At 38.1% G+C, this 23,487-nt stretch overlaps 1 protein-coding gene across 1 annotated transcript; it reads right to left on the bottom strand.

Annotated features, from left to right (window-relative positions):
* Window positions 1-8,658: 8,658 nt before the first annotated feature.
* irf4a (interferon regulatory factor 4a) lies at window positions 8,659-22,957 on the bottom strand. The gene is made up of 9 exons (XM_084731712.1): window positions 22,826-22,957; window positions 20,983-21,182; window positions 19,512-19,698; window positions 18,650-18,735; window positions 17,203-17,377; window positions 15,799-15,879; window positions 15,038-15,439; window positions 12,275-12,387; window positions 8,659-10,239 (listed from the first exon to the last, which is right to left on the bottom strand). The coding sequence occupies exons 1-9, from the start codon at window positions 22,833-22,835 to the stop codon at window positions 10,090-10,092; spliced, it is 1,404 nt and encodes a 467-aa protein (XP_084587838.1). The 5' UTR covers window positions 22,836-22,957; the 3' UTR covers window positions 8,659-10,089.
* Window positions 22,958-23,487: the final 530 nt, after the last annotated feature.

Below are 23,487 nucleotides of genomic sequence, written 5' to 3'. Positions count from 1 at the left end.
ATTATAGTGATTTCATAGATATAAGTATCAAATCCCATGCATTCATTTCATGCCCATATCTGAATTTTGTGGAGGCCTGTCTGAGTCCCATCCTTGAGAGGTAATGAGAGGAGGAGCACAGGTGCAGCTGGAGTCTCAAGTGGGGAGCTGAGTGCTGTATTTCCTTCTCTGCTGCCACTGTCCCATGTCCCTGACCTGGACCTGGACTCTTTGCAGGAGTGGAGGACAGAGGAGGGGGGTGTGGTCTCATCTTGTCTACTCCATTTCCTGCCTTCCACACCAGCTCTAATTGGAAATTTGGGTGGCCCTGTTTATTTACATGGTTGAAATGCAGCGAGGTTGTATTTATATTTTCATGGCGCGTTCTCAGCAGTGCCGCATTACATAGCCTTCCCCTGAGATCGCTGTGGGAGACGGAGAGGAGTGTAGAGTAGCCCGATGGTTCAATGTGTGTGTGTGTGTGTATGTGTATGTGTGTGTGTGTGTGTGTGTGTGTGTGTGTGTGCAGGAGGGAAGAGTGATGGAGGTTGAATGAGGTCTAATCTCCTTCAATGTAAATCTACACTTAATGATTTTAAGGTAAGATCTTTAATTTATCTGTGTTGCCTTTGTTCTTGGATTCTCTGCAGGCTAAATTAAACAGAATAAGACACTATTAATGGATTAAAATTAATCAAATATGTCAAAATATTCACAGAAGAACAGAAAAAGTAACATAGACATAAAACACAGATTTGATATCCAACATGGAACAAATATTTCAGAAGCAATGGAATAAATAACTTCACTGCCAAGCTGAGGTATCCCCTTTTTAGTGCATCAGAAATCCCGTTAACAATTATCAGTGATGAAAAGAACTCAAGTAGAAGCACTGTTTACATTACTGAAATGTTACTCAACTACAAGTAAAACTGTTCTCAAAAAAAGATGTAAAAGTACAAAGAATTCTTCTCAGTATTAGTTACTTTTTAACTATCAGCACGATTAATAGCAGGCATTCAACCAAACAAGTTTCTGTTTCTCCAAATCTTCTGTCCAAATTAACCCCAGGTCCTTCACTGTTCTGCTCATTGGTCACAGTCACTTCTCCAAACCTGAGACTGCTTCAGCGTTCATTTGTTTGCTCATGGTTTTCATTGGCCTGTCTGTGATCAGATATATTGGCTACAGGTTTGGATAATAATTCAAATTGTAGGATATTCAATAAGTTTTTTTTTTTAGGTAACTAAGTAGATTACATAGTGCAATGTATACTTAAGTGAGAGTAGAATTGCAGACTTGAAAAAATACTTGTACAAAAGTACAAGTACCAAAAAAGATTTAATTACAGTAGTTTGAGAAGCTGTAATTAGGTTTCCACTTTAGAATCAGACTACCTACGTAAATGATTCATAAATTGTTCATAATTAGGTTTTTCATTAATTTGTAAATCAGTTACAAATGATTAAAAACCTGTTGCATAAAAATGGCAACGGTGACCTGTTGCTTGCCAAATAGTAACATCTAATTTATCTGCACTGTTGAGCCTCAGATCTCATTGCTGATTTGACTTACTTTGTCTTCAGCAGCATTTATACCTGTCAGCTTCGTCAAATACAACCATCAGTTTATTTTAATAGTCAGAAAGCTTTGACAACAATTTGGCAACAAATTAACATATCAGATTACCAGATTCACACACCGATGCACACAGTGGTAAGCACTAACTGGATTTTGCCAAAAACTGAGGCCACATTTATAACTTACTTATAATTGCTTATTAATGGTTTATAAAGTGTTAACAATTAATTAATTATACACATTTATAAATATTTATTATAGTATTTTTATTGTAAAGTGGTACTGTATTTAGGCACTTTAACCCCTGAGAATTATAGATATTTATTCATAGTTCTGAGTCAGAGAACCAATGAATTACTTGCAAAGTAAGAGCACAAATTCAGGTCATCAACTAGAACTTCAGGATTTAAAGGTTTATATGTCACATATTCAAGTAATGTGTAGTAAAATGCAGTTTGGCATTCTCCTGAAGAATTTTGGGGAAAAAAGAAATTTGACGGAATGTATGTAAAATATAAAGGATTATATGTAAAAGCAAAAATGGACATATGTCACAACTGCATCAGAACTATCAAACTGTGTTCAGTGCAAAATGTCCTTGAATACACTCTGCAGGTAAGATTAAGAAATGCCAATGCCTAATCTAATACTGTTAGGAAAATGACTTAATACAAGGCTGTAGTTTCAGAAATTACACACCAGCCTCAGACCCTGTAACCTACAGGTCTCTGAGGTCCCGTAAGTATACATGGATAAAAATGATCCTTAGATGAGCCATGTCAGAGTGGTGGCAGTGTGTGTTTATCTTTCAGTCCGGGCTGTTGAGTGGCGGAAGGCAGAGCTTTCTAGTCAGGCCACTGCTGCAGAGAGCCTGGACCTGACTCTGGATAAAGTAAACACGAGTGCACACACACACACACACACACACACACACACACACACACACACACACACACATGCACTCACAGGGTTGTCCCGTCCTCCTCCCTGCCCGTCAGCTGGAGACCACACACCCAGACCACACAGAGTCTGAGAACAGGCCTAGTCACTCTCACGCAACACAGCCCACGAGCTGTCACTCTGACCACCTCCGTCTCTCTGTCAGCACTGGGTCTGCGTGTCACTTTGACGCACAACAAAGTATATCTGTGTTTAGAAAGATGGAAAAAGAAAGAAGTACAAAGTCTTTCTTTTTTATATAGGTAATTGCAGGAAATCCAGGGAGCATGATTTGATCATGTTAATAAAACCAAATTAATTGAGGAAATAAACCATAAAAATTTTGCTTGTGTGCATGTGTGCATGTGTGTGTGTGTGTGTGTGTGTGTGTGTGTGTGTGTGTGCACTCCTGCATGTGTGTTGATATGTTGAGACAAGGGTGTTACAGGGAGTCACGTCTCTGGGCCATTAAGAGCGATCAAAGGGGTTGTGAATGCACAGATTACTGCAGTCCAACCCTCAAATGTGTGAACATCATGTTTTTTTTCCCCCTCTCTCTCCAGCTCTTCAAGTTCAGTAACCAACCAATGATATATCACACCCTGCTGGTCATTTATTTTACTGCACTTGTATCCCTGCACAGTCACTTTTTCTTTGATGCTTGGCAACCATTTACATTGTAGCTTGAAAATCAGTCACACTTAATTTTACAGTACACTAATAAGACATCACAAGTCATACCTTGCATCAAATTAGACAAGGTTACATTTCCTACTTTGTCTAATAATATTTTAGTGTTAATAATATTTAGGTTATCTCCAAAACCTCTGCAAGTGCCAGCCAAACTAAACAGGCAGCCCACCCCTTTGCATCAGTGCCAGGCAGAGCATCATATTGTTCTGCTTATCAACCTTTATCTGTTTATACTCATGTCTGAAGTCATCTTATTGTTTTCCATTACTTTTCTGCTGCTTATCCGACAACTGTTACGGCTTTCCTGCCATCGTAATGTATTGGGTCGAGTACATTGTTATCTGAAGAGGCTCAGATAAACACAGACATCTGAAAACAATTCATGCCGATTAATTGTGCCAATAAATTTTTTATTCACTGGTGATGTAGAGGAATTCTCATGCCGTGTCTAGGTCATAGTCAGTGTATTATTAATAATAGGTTATTATAATAATAATGTAATGATAATGAAAGGATGACAGAGAGAAATCACACCTTCAATAAGTATCTATTACAAACATGTTGACATGATCATCTGTCAACTATTTATTTCGGTATTTGCTCCAATGAGTTACCGCTTCCTAACAACACAGAACCAGCAGTGGGCCTGTGAGTGATGATTGGTGGATTTGCAGAGTCATTTTGAGGGGTCAAAATTTGTGAGAAAAGGGGAATGAGGTTAGCACTTTCCGAACCGTGGGGTCAACAAGCAGGATCAGCCAGCGTCGACTCAGGTTAAACAGGACTGTCATCAAATCCTTCTCAGGGGTCTGACCCCAAACATACAGGGGTCGTGCACTGTGAGTGTAGTCTTGAATTACCTCGGGTATGTTCCCAGGGAATGATTTTAAAGGTCCAGTATGTAAGATTTACAGGGGGTTATTGATAGAAAATGGCAGGCATAAAATATAATATTTATAAATATATTTTCATTAGTGTATGATCAACTGAAAAAAGAGAATAGTGTTTTTGTTTTCTTTAGAATGAGCTTATCATATCTACAGAACCAATGCCTTAGAATGAGCTGTTTATATCCACAGGTGAAGTGGATCCTCCTCAGTAGACCAGACAAACTAAACACTGGCTCTAGAAATACACTTTCGCGTAGCTTCTCCTACACATTTGGAAGAGAGGAGTAAGGCTAAGTGTTTGCAGTCTGCAAACTAACTGCTAGATGCTATTAAATCCTGCACACTGGTTCTTTTTTAAATTGTAGTTTAAGCTACCCTGCAGTATATAAAGTAAAGTAACTAAAGTAATTAATTAAGTGATACAGTCACTAATTGGCCCCACCTTTACCAGCTGCAACATTTAATGGAGAAGTGTGTGATTTCCAGTGGCATCCAGCGTTCAAACCTTAGATTGCAACTAAGCGGTTTTACCCCGACACCGCCCCTCTCCTACCAAGAGTACGGTGGCCGCCGGCGGACAAAATGGCGAGCGAAAGCTATCTCACAACAAACTACAATTATGTGTGTAGGATGAATTACCTGTCCAGCAGAAAACAGGCAACCTCGGCGTCACTGTGAAAACGTTTGTCCTCCATCAGCGATTTCCAACGTGTAAACGCTATGCCGATGTTGATTCGTGTTTTTGCCGTTTCACGTCATGCTTGCGTTTACTTTCTTCGCGTCTCCGCTTCTTGGATGACGTGGATTCACTGTCCGCTGCTTTTTGTTCTGGTACAGTGTATGTATGATCCTCCATTCGTCAAAACTGTGCCAGTCAAGGTCCACAACGCTAAATGGTCTGCCAGCGATCACCCGCGTCTATCCTCCCCGTCTACTTCCGTGTTTACGCTGCGACGTCTACGTAAGGACGTAAGCCATGGGCTTTCCAAGACTCACTGTTAGTGCAGTTTGTCCGCTCTGCGCTGCCGTAGACGGCGCAGGATGATGATCTCCGTAAATCGACCCGACAGTATGTAACTATAAATGGCTATTTCTAAAGTAACGGGAACATATGAGTTTACGTTGATTGATAATAATAAATAACATACTTACATATAATATATCTCATTTATGTACATACATTCCTGTAATTATTACACACTGGTCCTATACAAGCATCAATAATAATCTACTTCTATAAAATATATGAATCTGAAATGAAATATTACATATTTCTATTTCTCTGTTTGTTATAATACGTCCCTAATTACCCTCTAATACAGTCCAATAATGATCTAACTATGGAAAATACCCTTTAGTTTACAGTACAGTCATGGAGCCATGTCTCTCTGGCGCAGCAAGATCTTTTTATGTATCTGCAGCAACAAGAACCAGCAGATGTCAGCAAAATACAGCTACAGTTTTCTGATGATACCGCATTTATTTCAGAGCCTTGGTGTATTAAGACACATAAACACATGAACAAATCAGCACTGCTTTTGATACAAACTGCATTCAGAATATGTCACACACAATCTGAATAACAAGGTCATTCTTGAATGAGTTTCAGAGAATATGAGCACAAATGTCTGGACAAGTTTTGCAGTAAGTGTCATCAGTGGAAATGCCCCTATAATTGTAGTAAAACTCCCCAATGATGTGAGAAAGGTAATAAAAATAGGATTAGATAGAAATATTACAATATCAAATACTACTGACAGTTATTTTTGTGACACATTTTGTTAATTCTTTTTTTGAGGTGGAAGAAATAAGCATTTCCTATTAGATACTGAATCACTTTTGTCCCTGTCAAATTAATCATAGTGTCTGAGTCAAGGTGGAACCAGCAACATCACTTTCTTTAGAAGAAATTTCTGAATGTTAGTGTGAGTTTCATTTCTCTGAAGAAATGTACGTTTTCGGTGATGTTTGGGGGCATTAGTTGACTAAACCGTCTGCTCCAAAGCTTCGAGTGAAAGGCTAAGGCGATGTCGCTTGGAGTAACGGCTCATATGGGCGGAAAAACTGAAGCCTGACTACAAATGATGTGGCTTCCTGCAGAGGGGGAAACACCATGGCAAATGTGTGAATGCACTTTTCTTTTTTTCCCTTTTTTCAGAGGGGGGTCTTTTTTTTCTAACCAAATGTGACTTCTCCCTCCCTTTGTTTGTAGATCAAAAAGAGCTCAAAGATAAAACAGCACAGCAGACATGTGAAGTAGAAGATTGACAACTTTATTTCAAAATAAATCATTTATCCTTATCACAGTCTTATATTAATCAATTTCCTCATAACCTCCAGTCCTTGTCATTATTCAAAGATACTGTACAAAATATTAAAACAGTGTATCAGTTGCACTTTATTTTGCAGTAAACTAATAAGACGTAACAAGCTGACTTTGAATCAGATTAGACAGTATTAGACCCTTTTTAAACCATTATTAGACTTTATTAGAGGGTTATTAGGCACACTTTACAACAGACATGTAATGTGAACTAAAAGTAATTGTCTCCCACTGTTTGAACTTTATTACACCTTATTAGAAGGTAATTAGGGACACATTACAACAGAACTGTAAATCATGTATCTGTTACTTCCCCGTTTAAAAACAATGGCAAATTTATAGAGGCAGAAGAATATTTTGCCTATGAGTGACTGCACAGACTTATAATATCGTAAATAGAAGTAGGCAGAGGCCTTGGCTTTTATGCTAATTGTATGGGACCAACCAAAGAAAGTCTTAATTAGTTTACAGGAAAGTTCTGTTGTAATGTGTCCCTAATTACGGTCTAAGAAAATCGAATAAGGGTCTAACAGTAGGTAATACACTTTAGTTTACAGTGCAGTTCTGCCCGAATGTGTCCCTAAATACCCTCTAAGAAAGTGAAAGTCACTAGTCTACTACTATTAATAAAGCATCTGATACTGTCTAAGAGCAGTAGTAAGAGTGTATAATTTCTAGTTTTTGTCTCTTTTCATACAAAATACAGCTTGTTACATCTTATAGGTGTGCTGTAAAATAAAGTGTGACCGTTTTTTTCAGTATGCACACTTATTTTGTCATTTCCTTTGTATTTTGTTCTGAATGTTTTACTGTAACTGTACAGCGTGATGTGAAATGGGTGTGCATGTCTGTGTTTGAGTCACTGATGTTGTAGGTGGGGGAGTCACATGTTTGATCCTGAGTCCATAAATGTCAATTCCTGATAACAGTAATAGTGCAACTGTTTGACACACATGTACCCACCCACACACATGCACGCACCGTGGCCCTTTATTACAAACACATACACAAAGATTACCACAACAGCGCGCTGTACTGTACATGAAGCTGGTTTTCACTATTAGAATTTATTAGAATTTGATATATGAATGAGTCAGGTGTCAGACTGTGAAGTAATGTGAAACAAAGTATGGAATCGGGGGGGACCGACTAGACGTTTAGATGAGGGGCGAAAGGATTTACTGTTCACACGCATACACACACACACACACACAAAGAAAAGCATTCCTCCCTGTGATTTTGGTCAGACTTTTGAAGCCATTGTGAAAGTGATGTGGTTTAAGTGTGAAGGAAGTAAATGCAGAGATCGAAACTCTGGAGCACAGATGAAAAACATAACAAAACCTCCATCCCGTCTACTGCAGCATCAGCCGTTAGGAACGAATTACATTATTCTCACTGTTAGATTTTTATGTCTTGTGATGAATACATATTCCTGAGAGGGTTGTTAGGATCGTAGGGATAGTTTTCATGTGTGTGAACCTCTACAGGACCTCAGGCATGGGAACCAGAGAGGTCCTCCCTGACCAAACTTTGCACGGTGACCACAAAGGTAGTTTTTCTTCTCATTTGTGGGGCCGCTAGTTTCAAGTCAAGAGGAACAGGTATGGTTTTCTTATAACTTACAGGATGACTGTGATTTTTCCAGCCAACCTCTTCAGTCCAGAAAAGTAAGGACCGCCCATTAAGGCAAATCTTTCTGGTAAGAGAACTGAACTATTAACTAAAGTGAAATTACATATCCGCTACTTCCCCATTTAAAAGAAAATGTGAACCAGCTCTACCAAGTAAAGTCCAATATGATGCTGTGATTTGATCAGAAAAGTAGGCATTGGTCGTGGCCACTTTGCCAACTACATGGATCCAGCCAGAGAAGGTGTGTTTCAGATCAGGAGGAGCAGTTGCCTTTTTCTTACAAGTTACTGGATGAGTATGATTTTTCCAGTCAACCGCCATCGGTTCAGTCAGGTAAAGGCTGCCCAAACTGCTCTCCGATAATGTGTTGTAGGTCAGTGGCCCCCAATCTATTTTTGCTTCAGAGAGCTTAATACAAAGTTTCATGTTTGTAAATTGTGAGCAGTTCAATTGAAAATGGCTTTTCAAATCAGATTGTGTCATTTGAATAATTTTAACAGTCCTGAAAAAGTAAAACTATAAAGTATTTCATATAACAAAGAAAGCAAAAAAGGCGATTAAAGAGAATGAACAGAGCACTGCAGGAATGAGTCTATAAACTTGGACATGAGTTGGTTCCCTCACCCCAAAGTCAATGGTTGCCTGTAATAAGTCAGTTTAAGAGATTTTCACGTGTTGCTCTGTGACACAAAATAAGGTTTTATGTGTCTTATAAAAGGCAGTTGCTAACAAGGCTAAATGAGTCACTAAGTCGGGGAGAGGCAACGACCATTGCGTAGGTCATTTATAGCCTAACAATAATTTTTCACTACTGGAGATTGTATTTCCACTTCAAAAATCATAAAAGTGGTGTTCATTTGTGAAAATTATCTTGGCGAACGTGAACATGTCAGTATCATAAACTTTTGTTTGCCACAGAGCTTATTTTCTGCTCTAATCCAAATGGAAAAAATCCCACTGGCTTTTTGGGGTGGGAGCCAGACAGATGCCAAGTTCCGGATTAATCTGGAAAAATCCATCATCCCTGCAGCACTCTATAAACTTGATTTTATGCGTGACTCAAAAAAAAAACTATCCCTGTATTCATTTCTTTTCTTCTTAGATTACAATTATATTTTGATTTACTTTACCTTTTTCTGTAAATTCAAGTTTTAAACCTAAAACTTGCAGAAGGTTGCAACCATTACACAAATATCTGTCGGCTTTGAAATATAACACAAATGCAGTAAATGGCAAGTATACTGTATGAAGTAGACATATGGGCTTTAGTCTTCATCCACTGTAAGAAAAACAGTTAATTTATCTTGACTACTACATACTGCTTTTTGTGATTTCTGTTTGTCATAATTAAAAGGAATCAGATTTTTAAAAGTTGACCAGATTCAGTAGAAAGAGATTTTTGTAAGTGTGGCCTGCAGTACATGTAGCAGCATAGAGGTAAGCAATTTGTGATAACAGCTTCCTCTGCTCCACCACCAGACCGGTGATAACATCAATTTCTCTCACGTTCTTTTTTTTGCACTGAAACCCAGAATCGAGGTCTACAATGGACGAAGCGATGGTACTGTTGACTGTTCTCTTGCTCATCTAAGCAAATGCTAAATATTATAAACAATACAATAAATAATAATACAATAAGTATTCATTCATACTCTGTTTTTATCACTTTGACATATCAGTGTTTGTCTTAGGGGCCATTCTTCCTGTGCACCTGTGCTAGTACTTCCTGTCTCAGTCGCCCTCCGCTCCCCTCATCCCCCCCACCCTCAAACCGCATCCTTCACACTGTCACAATAATACTCGTAGACAGAAAAAAAGAAAAACATTACTCCACAGTCACAGACACAAAGAATAGGTGTACGCATAGGTGTGCAAGTGAAAACAACAGGGTCTTCCCCATCTCTACCCCTCAGTACCATGATTCTATCATTTACAGTACACAGCGCCGCAGTCACAGGACGTGATAAACGAGCAGCGGTTGACAGTCACATTCATGCCCCCCTTGCGTGCGTGTATGCGTGTGTGTGTGTGTATGTGTGTGCATGCTCGTCACTCCTGAATATGCTGCAGAGGTCTCTGGGAAGGATAATCGACTGCTGGAGACGTGTTCTGTTCCTGGCTGTGATCATAAGCCCGCAGGTAGTGGCTGTTGTTCTGCTGGTAATAATACACCAGTTTTCTGGCAAACACAGGCTCCACCTAAAATAAAAGTCAGGTCTCTGTATGAATATGTCTGTGACTGCTGAATCATGTTACCCAATTGTGGCCTGCAAAGGAGATCAGTACCTAAAGATGCAGTAAGCTTAAAAAAACAGCATTTAGCTGACAAACTTTAAAATTTTGTGTCTTTTCAGCTTATGATTCCTAAAAAGAAATCATTACTATAGAACCTACATAATGGTAACATATATACTGCGCTTCTTCCAGCTTTCTAGTCAATTTTAAACAATTTCGATAACACTTCATTTGAAAGTGTGTCATCACACTGTCATAACCACATCATGACACCAGTCATGAACATGAAAGAGTCTTTAAGAATGTTTGTGACTATTGTCATTAAGTGCCATTTGGTCAATAATTTCATTTTTAATGCAAAGTTGACATTGTCTGAGATGTCTCTGTTATGACAATTTGGCATTAACCAAGTCAACATAACCTGTAATAACAAGCATGACATCTTAATGAAAATTCAAAAAGGCGGCTGGAGTTGTTGAGGTCAAGGAAATAGTTTATGACACTGTTATTAAAAGCATGTGACAGTGTAGTGACACTTTATGACAACTTTAAGACAAGTCCAAAATGTACCACTTCATTTGATTTCAAGGTAGTCATTCATGACACAGTAATAACGGTCTTGTGACAAGCAATGTCAATGTACTGTTAACATATAAAGGTAAGTTGTGTCTTTACATTTATGATAATCATGTCTGCTGTGGCATGTTTATGGCAGGTTATGCTGTCTTCATTAATGTCAAGTTGTATGAAAAAGGAATCTCTGTCTTCTTTGCATCAAAAATGGTATAACTGACTGAATGACAGTGAATGACAACAGTATTAAACATTCATGCAGATTCATTCATGTTCATTACAGATGTCATGACATGTCAGTCTTATGTGAAACAAAGTGTCACCATTATTTTTTCCCCAAAAAATATTACTATAGAACTTGAATAATATTTAAAATATGCTACCACCCCTCTTGGAGCTTTCTTGTCAACAAAAAACAAAACTTTCATTTGATTATTAGTACATAATTAAATGTATCTCAGTTTTGCTTGTGCCTGTCAGTCCAACTCAACTATTACTAATATGTTTACTGAACTCAATGTAATAAATTAATTTACATTTTAATACGTTTTATGTCTGCTAAACTACACTGTGTGCATGAATTCAACTACTCAGTCACTGAGACCTGCTCAGCTAATTACCTTTAGAAGGAGCTACATTTTTTTTCCTCATAAATGATTGGATTGAGCTACTGCCTCATTTAGTTGTTTATTTAGTTAAACTAGCTAAATAACTAGCAAGTTGTTGTTATAAAATTGTTGTTGTTTTCCATCAAAGATAAATCAATAAATAAATTTAGCTTTAGATTTAGCTAAAGCTACAGTTATCTTACCGGCTAGCGTAACACAGCGCTCTTGCTTTAGCTGCAGTTACTGTGGTTTGGCTTTATTTTAGCTCTGTTTTGTAGTAGATGCTGAAAAGGTGCTTTCACCCAAATTACACAATTAAAGGGATAGTTTACCCAAAAATGACAATTCAGTCATTATCTACTCACCCTCATACCAACTAAAGAATTTTTAGTCCACAGAACAGTGCTGGGGTTTCACAGGAAAACAGTGTTGCAGAACCTCCCAAACAATAGAAGTGAATGGTGACAAATTTTCAAACGCTCTTGTGCTCATGCACACTGTGAACTGGGTGTGTGTGGTGTGATGGTGTGTCAGGGAGTAGATAATGACTGAATTTTCATTTTTGGGTGAACTATTCCTTTAACTTAACAAACAAAATTCAATTTTGATAAAATTTTAGTAAAATATAACTGCATTCTGAGGACAGTATTTAAATATTTCTATCAACCTAACAACCATATGCATTAGCTAATATACATAAAGTGGTTGTTAGAGTAATTCTAATATATTTTCAACACCTGAGACTGTAATAGCGCCTAAGCTTTGAAAAAAAAAACCTGCTTTCAATTACTGGGTGAAGTTTAGGAGGGTATTGGTACCTGTGCTGTGATCATCTTCCTTGGTCGCTGTGGGTCGGGGTACTCGTCTCCAAAACATAGCACCACCTGGTGTCTCGGTAAATGTCGGCCATTTAGGGCAAAATCTTGAAGCTCTGAGGGAGGAAGAGAGCAAGGAAAAAGAAGCGAATCAGCCACAACAAATCAAGCATGTGCTAAGATATCAAGAACTTGAATTGTACAGGATAAAAAAAACAAAAAAAAACCATCAAAGCTCCAAATTGCTCACAGAGCATTTTCCCTAATCATGACAACTTTTCTGGAAACCACTGATGAGGATGATGGAAATTTCAGTGTGAAATGGCACAGAAAACACCATCTTGTTATGCTGTGTGGTGGACCACAGGAGGTGGGTGGGGACTCTCTGGCCCCCCTGCTGAGAATGTGACTAGCTTCTTAGAGCTACCTCGACACTGAGAGGGACTTGCCCAGCTAAAACACCTGCAGCCTCTCCTTCATTATTATCAGCAACATCATCATCATCGCAGCTATTATCGACATGACCACAACCATCGTCATACTGTAAATACAGAGGACATCTGTGCACTTGAGTTATTGTAATCGCTTAAAGAATTTAATGAGTTGAAAAAGCCAAATATGTTTTAGGGGAAACATTGCGCTTCTTACTCCACTGCATTTACCAGACAGCTAAACAGCTAAGATAACTCAGCATTTACTTAAAAAAAATATCGTCTTTTAAAATATGATGCATCTCTGTTAGGGCTGTCATAATGTCAGATTAACAATGTTTATTGAGTATTTTGCCTCTTTTTTGGCAAATGAATGGCACTCAAATACAAGTATAGGGCGGTGGAGAGAATGTGTAACCATAATTGTACAGAATCACACAAGAAATGCAATCATACCTGATGTATAGTGAAAAGGTTTGTGTGTGTGTGTGTGTGTGTGTTAGGGGGAGGGAGACAAAGTAAGAATGGCAATAAATGGAAATTATCTATGTTTAAGAGGTGCATGGTTATTTACACAATATTATCATATGTGTATCATTAATATCTATATATTAATACAAGCATATCGCAACACACCTCATTTCTATTGCTCAAGCTACCAAACTGTAAGTACAATAGTTTAAATTGGCTACCAAGTCAGCTGCTTACATGGTAACACATTTTAAAGCTGCTATAAGCAATTTGTAAAAAGATATTTGATTGTTCAGTCTTATTCCCCGCACATTAAATTCAGATGTTTCGGTTTTTGTGACTCCACCTTGTAGCAGCTTTTACACATTTACAATCAGGTGTATATAGCCTAGCATGGCAGAGACAAGCCCAGCTAACAATGCTATTTTCATGTGGGGTGCAAATAGCTTATGTGGTTGTGTGGCTATTTATATTCAGATGTACATAGCTTAGCATGAAACAGACAAGCAGTTAGGCATCTGTAGCCAACATTGCTATTTGCACCCAGGGTGTAAATAGTCAACGTGACTATTTACACCTGCATCTATAGAGCCTAGCATGGCAGAGACAAGCACAGCCAACATTGCTATTTGTACCCATGGTGTAAATAACCAATGTGGCTATGTTGCAATTTACATTTGAGTGTATACAGCCTTGCATGGCAGAGACAAGCACTCAGGTGTCCATAGCCAACATTGCTATTTGCACCTGAGGTGTAAATGGCCAATGTGGATACGTAGCTATTTACATTCCGGTGTATATAGCCTAGCATGGCAGAGAGAAACACCCAGCCGTCCATACCCAACATTGCTATTTGCATACATCATGACTATTTACACCTGGGTATATATATCTAGCATGGCAGAGAAAAGCACAGCCAACATTGCTATTTGCATATGGGATGTAAATAACCAATGTGCCCACGTGGCAATTAACATTCAGGTGTATATAGCCAGCATGGCAGAGACAAGCACAGCCAACATTGCTATTTGCACCCAGGCTGTAAATAGCTGATGTGGCTGTGTGGCAATTTAGATTTCGGTTTATATAGCCAAGCATGGCATAACAAGCACCCAAGCATCTGTAGCTATCATTGCTATTTGCACCCGGCGTGTAAATGGCCAGTGTGGATATGTAGCTATTTACATTCCAGTGTATATAGTCTTCCATGGCAGACAGAAGCACCCAGCTGTCCATACCCAACATTGCTATTTGCATACAAGGTGCAAATAATCATCATGACTATTTGCACCTGGGTATATACAACTAGCATGGCAGAGAAAAGCACAGCCAACATTGCTATTTGTATATGAGGTGTAAATAAGAAATATGGCTACGTGGCCATTTACATTTGGGTGTATATAGCCTAACATGACAGAGGCAAGCACCCAGGTATTCATAGCTAACATAGCTATTTGCACCCCGAATGTAAATAGCCAAGGTGGCTATTCAAACCCCACGTGATACACTTCATAGTCTCTCAGGTCAAGACTAGAACTGCAGTCTCCCAGGGAAGAATCCTGTGTTTAACCTTTTCATTCACCACAACTTCTTCATACAGAGACTTTATCACTCTTTACAGCTAAACTAGGGGTCCAGTCATCTGTCTTTAAATAGCCAAATATTTGTGAAAACAGTCACTCTGTTTATGTAAAGGAGTTCAATATGTGTTCTATTACTCTCTAAACAAAAAGTTAACAATATAAACTTTGCAAGAGTTTTTTTTTTTTTTCAGAAATAACATATTGAACAGCATCTTTATGCACAGGTGTTTCTGTTATTGTCCTAATCCTACAGAAAACTACAGAAAAATATTAGCGCTTACCAATAAGGAATTGTTGGGTGTCAAACAGTTTGCATGGCTGCTCCTTCTCCAGCTTGTTGGGTTTATCCACATACGGAGCCAGAGGTCCTTCCCAGTACACTCGTCCTTGGCAGAGGCGCTTAGCGTATAACCCATCGGGTGTCATCCACAGAAGTACCCCCCTCTCCAGAATGTTAGGAAGCATCTCAGCACCCTGCCTATGAGACTCGGGGTACGGGAATGGAAAAAGGATTACTTCTGCCCCACTGTGAAACTTGTCCTCTGAGCATGGGGAAGATGAAGAGGAGGAAGAGGACGGAGAGGAGGAGGACGAAGAGGTTATCCAACAACCGTCTGGGCTGGTGGTGGTGACCTCCTTCACCAAAGATTCTCTGTAGTATAGAGACACATGCAGGCTGAAATCTGGAAAAAAAAAAAAAAGATGAGCATTTAGCAGATACATCTGTGTAGGAGTCACAGTTGATACCACACAACCTGATCAGATGGGAGTTATGAAATGTCAAGTTTAAATAAAACTTAATTCTCAGTAATGTTGGCATTCAGAGTATCACACGCTTCTCTCTTATCATTCCAAGCATCCCTTTAACCTTCTCGTTTAATCTATTGTCACTATCATGGCCTACTGCACTGAGTTCAGAAAAGGGAAGTAAGTAGGTGTTTGTGTTGTTTCTTATCTATATATGCAAATATATAAGAAAAAAAAAAAACAGACGTGAGTGAATGTCCATCTGTTCTTGAATGAGCCTGAGATGAGTCTTTACCTGTTATGGCATTGTTGTGGTCCATTGTATACACAGGTGGTTGGGACTCTGAAAAGTAGGTGTGGAAGGAGAGCTGAAAACCTGCAGAAAATGAATTAAATAAATACTGGTCGTGATTAGAGTTTTCTAGGTGAAAGGTCATTACAACACTCCTTTTCAATACTAAAGCCCGATTTGGAACAAACTCAAGTCCGGACAATGAGCGTATAATCTCATAACTTACATTTATTTGCTGGAGATCAGGCAGGAAAAGTCACATGTTTCGCACATCTTCTAGTCATAAACAAATAAGGCACTTTTTTCTGCACAGACCACTGATCAGCACTGCATGGCTGCTGAATCAACCACTGCCTGTTTCCAAGTTATTTAACCCCTGCCATCTCCTCAATCTGCATATATATCAGCATAAACAATAGTTCAGTTTAGTTTTTGTTTTGTTTATTTAGCAGGGAACGATACAAATTAATAAGTACACATTGTAAATATACATGATTAAAAAAAATCATGTTTTTCATCAAGCTTCCTTAAATACAACAAACCAAAATCAAAACACATGACATGCATTTTAAGGATATGAAAAGGACACACAGTTGTCAAAAACAATAAAAGCAGTAGTGACATATTTAAACAAGGAGGACATATACAATACATACATACACATGTAAAACAGTGTACAACTGCTTGCTGTAAACTGACATTAAAATTCATGTGTGTGAGTGTAATTGTCATGAAAAAGTTTTTAGGACTATGGTCATAAGCACTCAGAAATATAAATAAAATAAAAAATAATCTTAAAACATTATAAAGCATTTCTCAAGTCAAGTATCATAATACATTTCTGGTCACTCACTGACCTTTTTTTGCATGAATTATAATAATAATGATAAGCAGATTATTACACATTGTAAGTTTGTGATATGATATGATATGGGCATCATGGAAAGTGTTAGCCACTCTTCTAACCTGTATTTGTTGGGGCGTTACATGTGAAGGATTGTGATAACTGTTTACTGATAATTGTAACATTTTGAATGATCTAATGACCTATAAATCAAAGATTACTGATACCACATCATGACATGTTAAAGCCTCAGTTCACAGATAGATCAGAGGATTACATGATGAAACACATCAGATATGATTGCAAATGTTCTTTGTATTTTGCGTCACTAAAGTGACAATTTTATTCCATGTCAGACCTGACTTCTCTTTTGATAAACAGACTGACAGGATGTCATAGCTAAGTGACAACTGTGGTTGGCAGCTGATGTCATTGTTTGGATGATGATATTTGAGTATTATAGTCACACTTTCATATACAGTCAATGACTAAATATGTTTATGTAGTTTTATAGTCCTGCTCAGCTCTAAATGCTGTATGACACGGGTAGGGCCATATCTTACCATTTTCTGCGTGCGAGCCAGGCCAACCCCGGCTGAACGGTGACGGATAGTGGCACTGACCATACTGCATCTCTGCATGTGGCCCATGGTGATGTGGAGGAGGAAGAGGTTGTTGTTCAGGTGGTGAGTATTCCCTCCAATCTCTTCTCTCCTGAGAAATCATAAAGCCAGGTACCTGAGAAAACACCATTAGGAAGTCACTCACAGAGGCTGTCAGTGAAGCAAGACATTAGCAGTCACTAATATTGCAGACACATTGCTAACACTTTATAGTAAGGGTACGTGAATTATCATACATTCATACATGCATTAATGCAACCCTAATTCCAAAATAGTTGGGGTGTTATATATAAAAACCATATGCAATGATTTGCGAATCCTGTTCTTTTGTAAATACACACTCACTCTGAATTTAATGCCTGCAACATTTTCCAGAAAGTTGGGACAGAAGCACGTTTACCTCTATGATTCACATTTTCTTTAAACAGCACTCAATCAGCATTTGGGGACTGAGGACACTAATTGTTGAAGGTTTGAATGCAAATTTCTCTCCCACTCTTGCTTGATATACAATTTCAGTTGCTCAGCTTCATAATGCCCCACACAATACTGTAACACCAGTGGAATGTGTCTTGGCATTGTCTTGCTGAAACAAGTAGGAACATCCCTGAAAAAGACATCTGGATGGCAGCATGTGTTGCTCCCAATCCTGTATTTACCTTACAGCACTAGTGGGGGTTAGGGTTACTGCAAGTCTGTGGTTAAAGGAAAAGACAAAAACCTGACCAGCCACAGCAGTAGACAGTGTTGTAATCATTATTACATAAGCATTACTTCTTCATGACTTAATCACGTTAATGGCCCTTCAAATAAATTCAGCCCTTCTGTATATTTAGGCTTTATGTATTAAGAAAAAATATGAAAAAAGAATATGTGATTAAGAGTAAATTAAGAATATGTGTATGTAGCATGCATGCATGAGCAGCAAAAGGTTAATACATGTGATCTCACAATTATGCCATTATTAACTTTATGTTATTCATCAGGCTTAAAGACAGACAGGTCACCACTTTATCTGAAGGGCCACATACAGGATGAGGCCATGATAAAGTAACGTTAGAGTAACGTTAAGACTTTAAGAATCCAGCAGTATTTATATGCACTTGTATAACTGGTCAGTTTTCTGCCCCGTCCCTGCAAACTTACCTATGAAGAACTGATATACTTGTTGCATTAATTAATATAATGTTTTTGCATTAAATCATGCATGACAAACTGTTAATTCTTGTGCTTTCCTACATTAATGAGCCATGATTTCTCATGCATGAAGTCAAGCATTAACTCATGTTCATGTATCCTTACTCTAGAGTGCTACCAACTCATTTATGTGCTGTGACCAATAGGAATAAGGTCTATAAGCATTTTGTCACAAAATGAATCTGCTGACCTGGTTGTGCAGAGATGTATATGGAGGAATATAGCCATGGGCGTTTACATGTGATGGTGTCTCGTCCATACTGTTCATCTTCATTCCTATAAAAGCACAAAACCAGAAATACATTTGTCAAATAACTGGATCATCCATGCGTTTTATAATGAGGACATTGCTAATCCACAAAAGCAGCTCTCAAATCCTCCAAATAACAGAATACAGGAACATAACATAGTTGTATTGTACAGATTAGCCACAAACTGAGAATATATGAGGTGCAATTTTCTGTGAACCTCACTACCATTTGACAGGTTCAAACTGTGAATATATTTGCATGCACTTGTGAGGTCCTGCTATTTTCATTTGAGTGACAGGGTGTTTTTGCAAAGTGAGTGCAACAGTCAACTGAGGCAAGATGTGCCAATCTAAATCATGTTCATATCGAGAATTAAGGGGTTTGCACAGATAGCAAGAATTGCTCTGGTGTGACAAAAACCTGTTGTTGTATGATGGCAGAGACTTAGTTATGCAAGGCTGGAGGTCGTCTGGTTGTGTTATGTGCACCCTGCACTTGGTAACCGAAGCCCTCTAAAAAAAGCACTACGGCCTTTTTGGTACATGCTTTGGCTTCCTTTGTGCTTCCTGCCTCTTCAGAATCAACTGCAGTGGTGCATATGTGAAAAAAAATTGCCAATAGTCTATAAACAATGTGAGATGTGTGGTGAAGAGCAGCAGAGTGCCGTATGTGCAAATGAACCATTGCTTTGGCTTCAGATTCTGAATCAAATTTCAACCTATAAACTTGTTTACTTCTCACCTTGTTACATCTGTACAACTAGTATACAACTACACTGCATTTTTGATGGGTGATATTTACCTTTTTTGGCTTCCTCTGGAATGATTCTGTAGACTTTATAAGGCTCTGAAATGTCCAGCTGGCTTCTATCCACTAACTCATCAAAGTCATTGCTTTTATTAAGTGCGCAGCGTAGTCTGGTCTTCCATGTGGGGGGGTCTGGCTTGTCGACTCCTTCCTTATATTTTCCCTTAAACATGGCCCAAGCCTGAAACAATCATTGAATAGATCCATTTACACTTCCTCTTTAGTCATGCATATCCACAAAGAATTTTAACAAAATCTAAATATGTTTTTTAGAGTTGGGGAGACCAGGGAGTGTTGTAACACTGGGTTAGTTTAACCAATCATAAAAGAGCTGTGGTGATATCGCCAAACTGGGTATATTCACATCTCCTAAGAATTTGAAAAACCATCAAGGCTCTGTAGAATGTAACAAAATCTTTAAACATGCTTTTTAAAGTAGGGGAGACCTGGGAGTGTTGTACCACCAGGTTAGTTGTAACACTGTAAGTTTAGAAAAGTGCTGCAGTGATATCTTCAATATGGTACACTCCCATGTCCTTTTTGAGCTCACAGGAAAAGTGGCGTGTCTGATTTTACAACCAAAAAACATATTTTCAGGTTAGAAAGTAAAATTTTTGCCAAGCATTCATTGTATTGTAGATACAACCATTTTCCTTACATAACCTAAAATAGCAGTTTCCCTGGTTTAATTTGATGATTAACATGTATGCTTCCTTCAAGCCCACATGCTAGAATTGTTAGCTATGTAACGGCTGGTTGGGGACAGTTTTGACATCTACTTAAGATGATGAGATTTTCTACATTGTGTGCATGGAACATTTTGGGAATTCACGGCCAAAGGAAGTGTGGGTCAAGTGTGTGTGTCTGTGTGTGTTATCAGTTCTGGGCCCACAAAGCCTGCATCCCAGAAGCAGCTATCTGCTATAGGCCACAACTTATCTGAACTGATATCTGACATATGCACATTCAGGAATGCATTCCACACACACACACACACACACACACACACACACACACACACACACACACACACACACACACACACACATATAAAGTGTTTTTGTCAATTTAAATTGTTCATTTTTATTTAAATCTGTTTATTCTTTTTTCTTCAGCAAATTCGTTCATAAATTGGATAGTGTGGATCTTATATCATCAAATTACTTTTCATTGTGCCATCTGGTGTTACAACTCACTCTAGCAGTGGGGTAGGTTGTAACAACAGAACTCTTTGTATTTGATGCTGACTCTCATAATTTGATGTCAAAGTGAGCTTTATTTGTTTTAGACAAATATGAATACAAAGTTTGAGAGATCTGACACAAACAACCACCAAGTGTTACTACCATCCCCAGTCTCCCCTATAACTACATTACTATATTCTGTATATGCTATAGTGTGTTTAAAATGCACTTGTCAGAGGCTTCAGCTGCAGTGTGAGAACACATGGGGGGGATGGTCTGACCTTGAAGAGCGCAGCATCCTCCTCTCTGTTATAGTCTTGTTTTCCTGCGTGTTTCCACGGAATCCTGAAGATGGATTTTTCTTCATTTTCCCAAACCAGGCCAGGATATCTCCTGCTGTCAATCTGATCAATCAGCCACTGCCTCAGTTTGCCGTTGCCACAACTGACTGACAGGCCACTGTCCTCATCCATGTTCATCCCTGTGAAATAAAATAAAGCATGTTAACAGAATTGTAGCCACAGTAAAGTGACACACTTATATTTTGATTAGACTTTTTTTCTAATGTAAGATTCACTGATTTAAGTGTACCGGAAATAATAAGTTTGAGAAAAAGGTTCGACTTAGAACAGTTATCATGATTACTCGTTAAAATTACTTTTCAATTACACTCACACACTTTTACTATTTAAATAAATGCCAGTGTTAATTAGCTTGTCTTGTCTTTAATATCAGTACATACTTTGAAAACATTTTATCTGGTTTTGACACTCGACACACTCATTTACAAATGAAGGGCATTAGGGTTGAAGTTACTAATTGTCTCAATCACGTTTATCACTGTTTTCATTTCTGTCAGAGAAAAGAAATGTGACTCATTTGAGATACACGTGTGAATAAGAACACAACCAGTCATGTAGCTATAATTAAATTACAAGAAATGGTTTTAACAAAAATACAATGCATGGTGGTATTGAATGGCACTTTATCACGTTTCTTTAACTTAAACTTACCAGTTTAATAGGCAGCATTAGAAGAAGTATTCAGATCTTTTACTGAAGTAAAAGTACTACGACACTGTGAAAGCACTAGATTATAAGAAAAGCCCTGCATTCAAACCTTACTTAAATATAAATTGTGCAGTATAATCGCTCAAAAGACAGCTTTTCATGGTAAAAACAGCTGTTGTCAGCCTCGTGTTGATGCATTTTGAATTTTCTCAACCCATAAAAGAACACTTAATTCCTCAGTTTAACTCAAACATTCACATACAAATGGTAGGGAAAAATGTAATCTGAAAAGTAACTAGTATCTAAAGCTGTCTGTCAAATAAGGTGTAAAAGATAAGGCTTAACAATATATCAATATTACATCGATAATGTGACATGAAACTGACATTGTCTTAGGTTTTAGATATCGTTATATTTTTGTATGGCATAAGTGTTGCCTGTTCCTAGTTTTAAATCCTGTATTCCAGTAAAGATATTTAATTTTCTCAACTTCCCAGACTGGCCTAGCTATTTTATTACTTGCCTTTACCTTGAAATTAAAGTATCTGGTCAAAAATATCACAATATTTGATTTCATCCACCAGCCCTACTACCAACCCCACTGCAAAAATACTCTACTACAAGTAATATTATACAGCTTACCGAAGTAGAAGTATGTAAGTATTGCAGCAAAAAAAAATGTCATAGTGCAGTAAAATAGCCCTTCTCAGTTTTTAATACCATACCTGATGTTTTTGGATTAATGTTGCAGCTGTATTTATGTCTGTTGCATTTCACTGATGTATATTTTTAAGGTATTGTTGCAGCACTAGTAAAAAGTACAATATTGCTTCTGAAATGTAGTGAAATATAAAGTAAAGTAAGTAAAGCACCTTGAAGTTGAGTAAATTCCATCACTGTTGGAAGGACATTAATTCAACTTTATTAAGACTAAAACACGTGGATACAAGTTTTAAAGAGATTCTAGGTTGAAAGACAAACTTCTGTCCACCTGTCAAACTTGACACAGAGGTGAGTGACTGAAGTTTCTGGGGGTTAACTGATAGCATTAAAGTTTCTCATTAATTATGATGCTGAGGGAAAAAAAAGAGCTGCTGCTGCTGCTGTTGCTTACCTTTGATCATATGAGCTCCCCCGTTGAAATCTGTTTTCAAGCTCTCGGTGTCCTATTCTTAAATGTTATCACATCTTGATTTGTGACAGGCAGGCAGGGAGGAGGAGCCTCTCTCTCTGAGAAATTCAATAAGAGATGAGCAGCAACCAGGCCTTCATTTCTGTGAAACTTGCCGCCCACACATGCAACAGCACTGCTGCGGTGGGGAATCCCTCTAGTGACACCCTGACACACACAGAGACACCAGGACGAGATGGAACAAATACCTGTGTACATTATTACACACACTAAAATGTTCCTCCCGCATGTTTTTGTTTTTCTAAAAAGCCTCAAAATTCTGTCTAATTTCCAGTTACATGATAATTGCTGACTAGAAATTTCTCTAGAGTTTTAATTTTATTTGTTATGTGCTGAGGCATGTGGAATCAATGTAAGCACTCATGGTTAAATTCAAAATACTTTGTATTTAAGGCCACTTTCTTAGTATTACTGCCCCCAAGTGGTTATCAATGCACATAGGCACAGATATTTGTAATATTAAGTGGACTATTGAATGTTATATCTCACCATACTGAAATTAATGTGTTTATAACGCTTTACACTCTCTCATAAGGATGTTAATGATTAATCAGCTGTTGACAATTTAACAGATTAACAATGTC

The sequence above is a fragment of the Lutjanus erythropterus genome, chromosome 12 (genome assembly GCF_056507025.1).
Source record: "Lutjanus erythropterus isolate fLutEry1 chromosome 12, fLutEry1.hap2, whole genome shotgun sequence".
In the NCBI taxonomy this organism is placed as follows: Eukaryota; Metazoa; Chordata; class Actinopteri; order Lutjaniformes; family Lutjanidae; genus Lutjanus; species Lutjanus erythropterus.
This window is presented reverse-complemented; position numbering and strand designations above follow the sequence as displayed.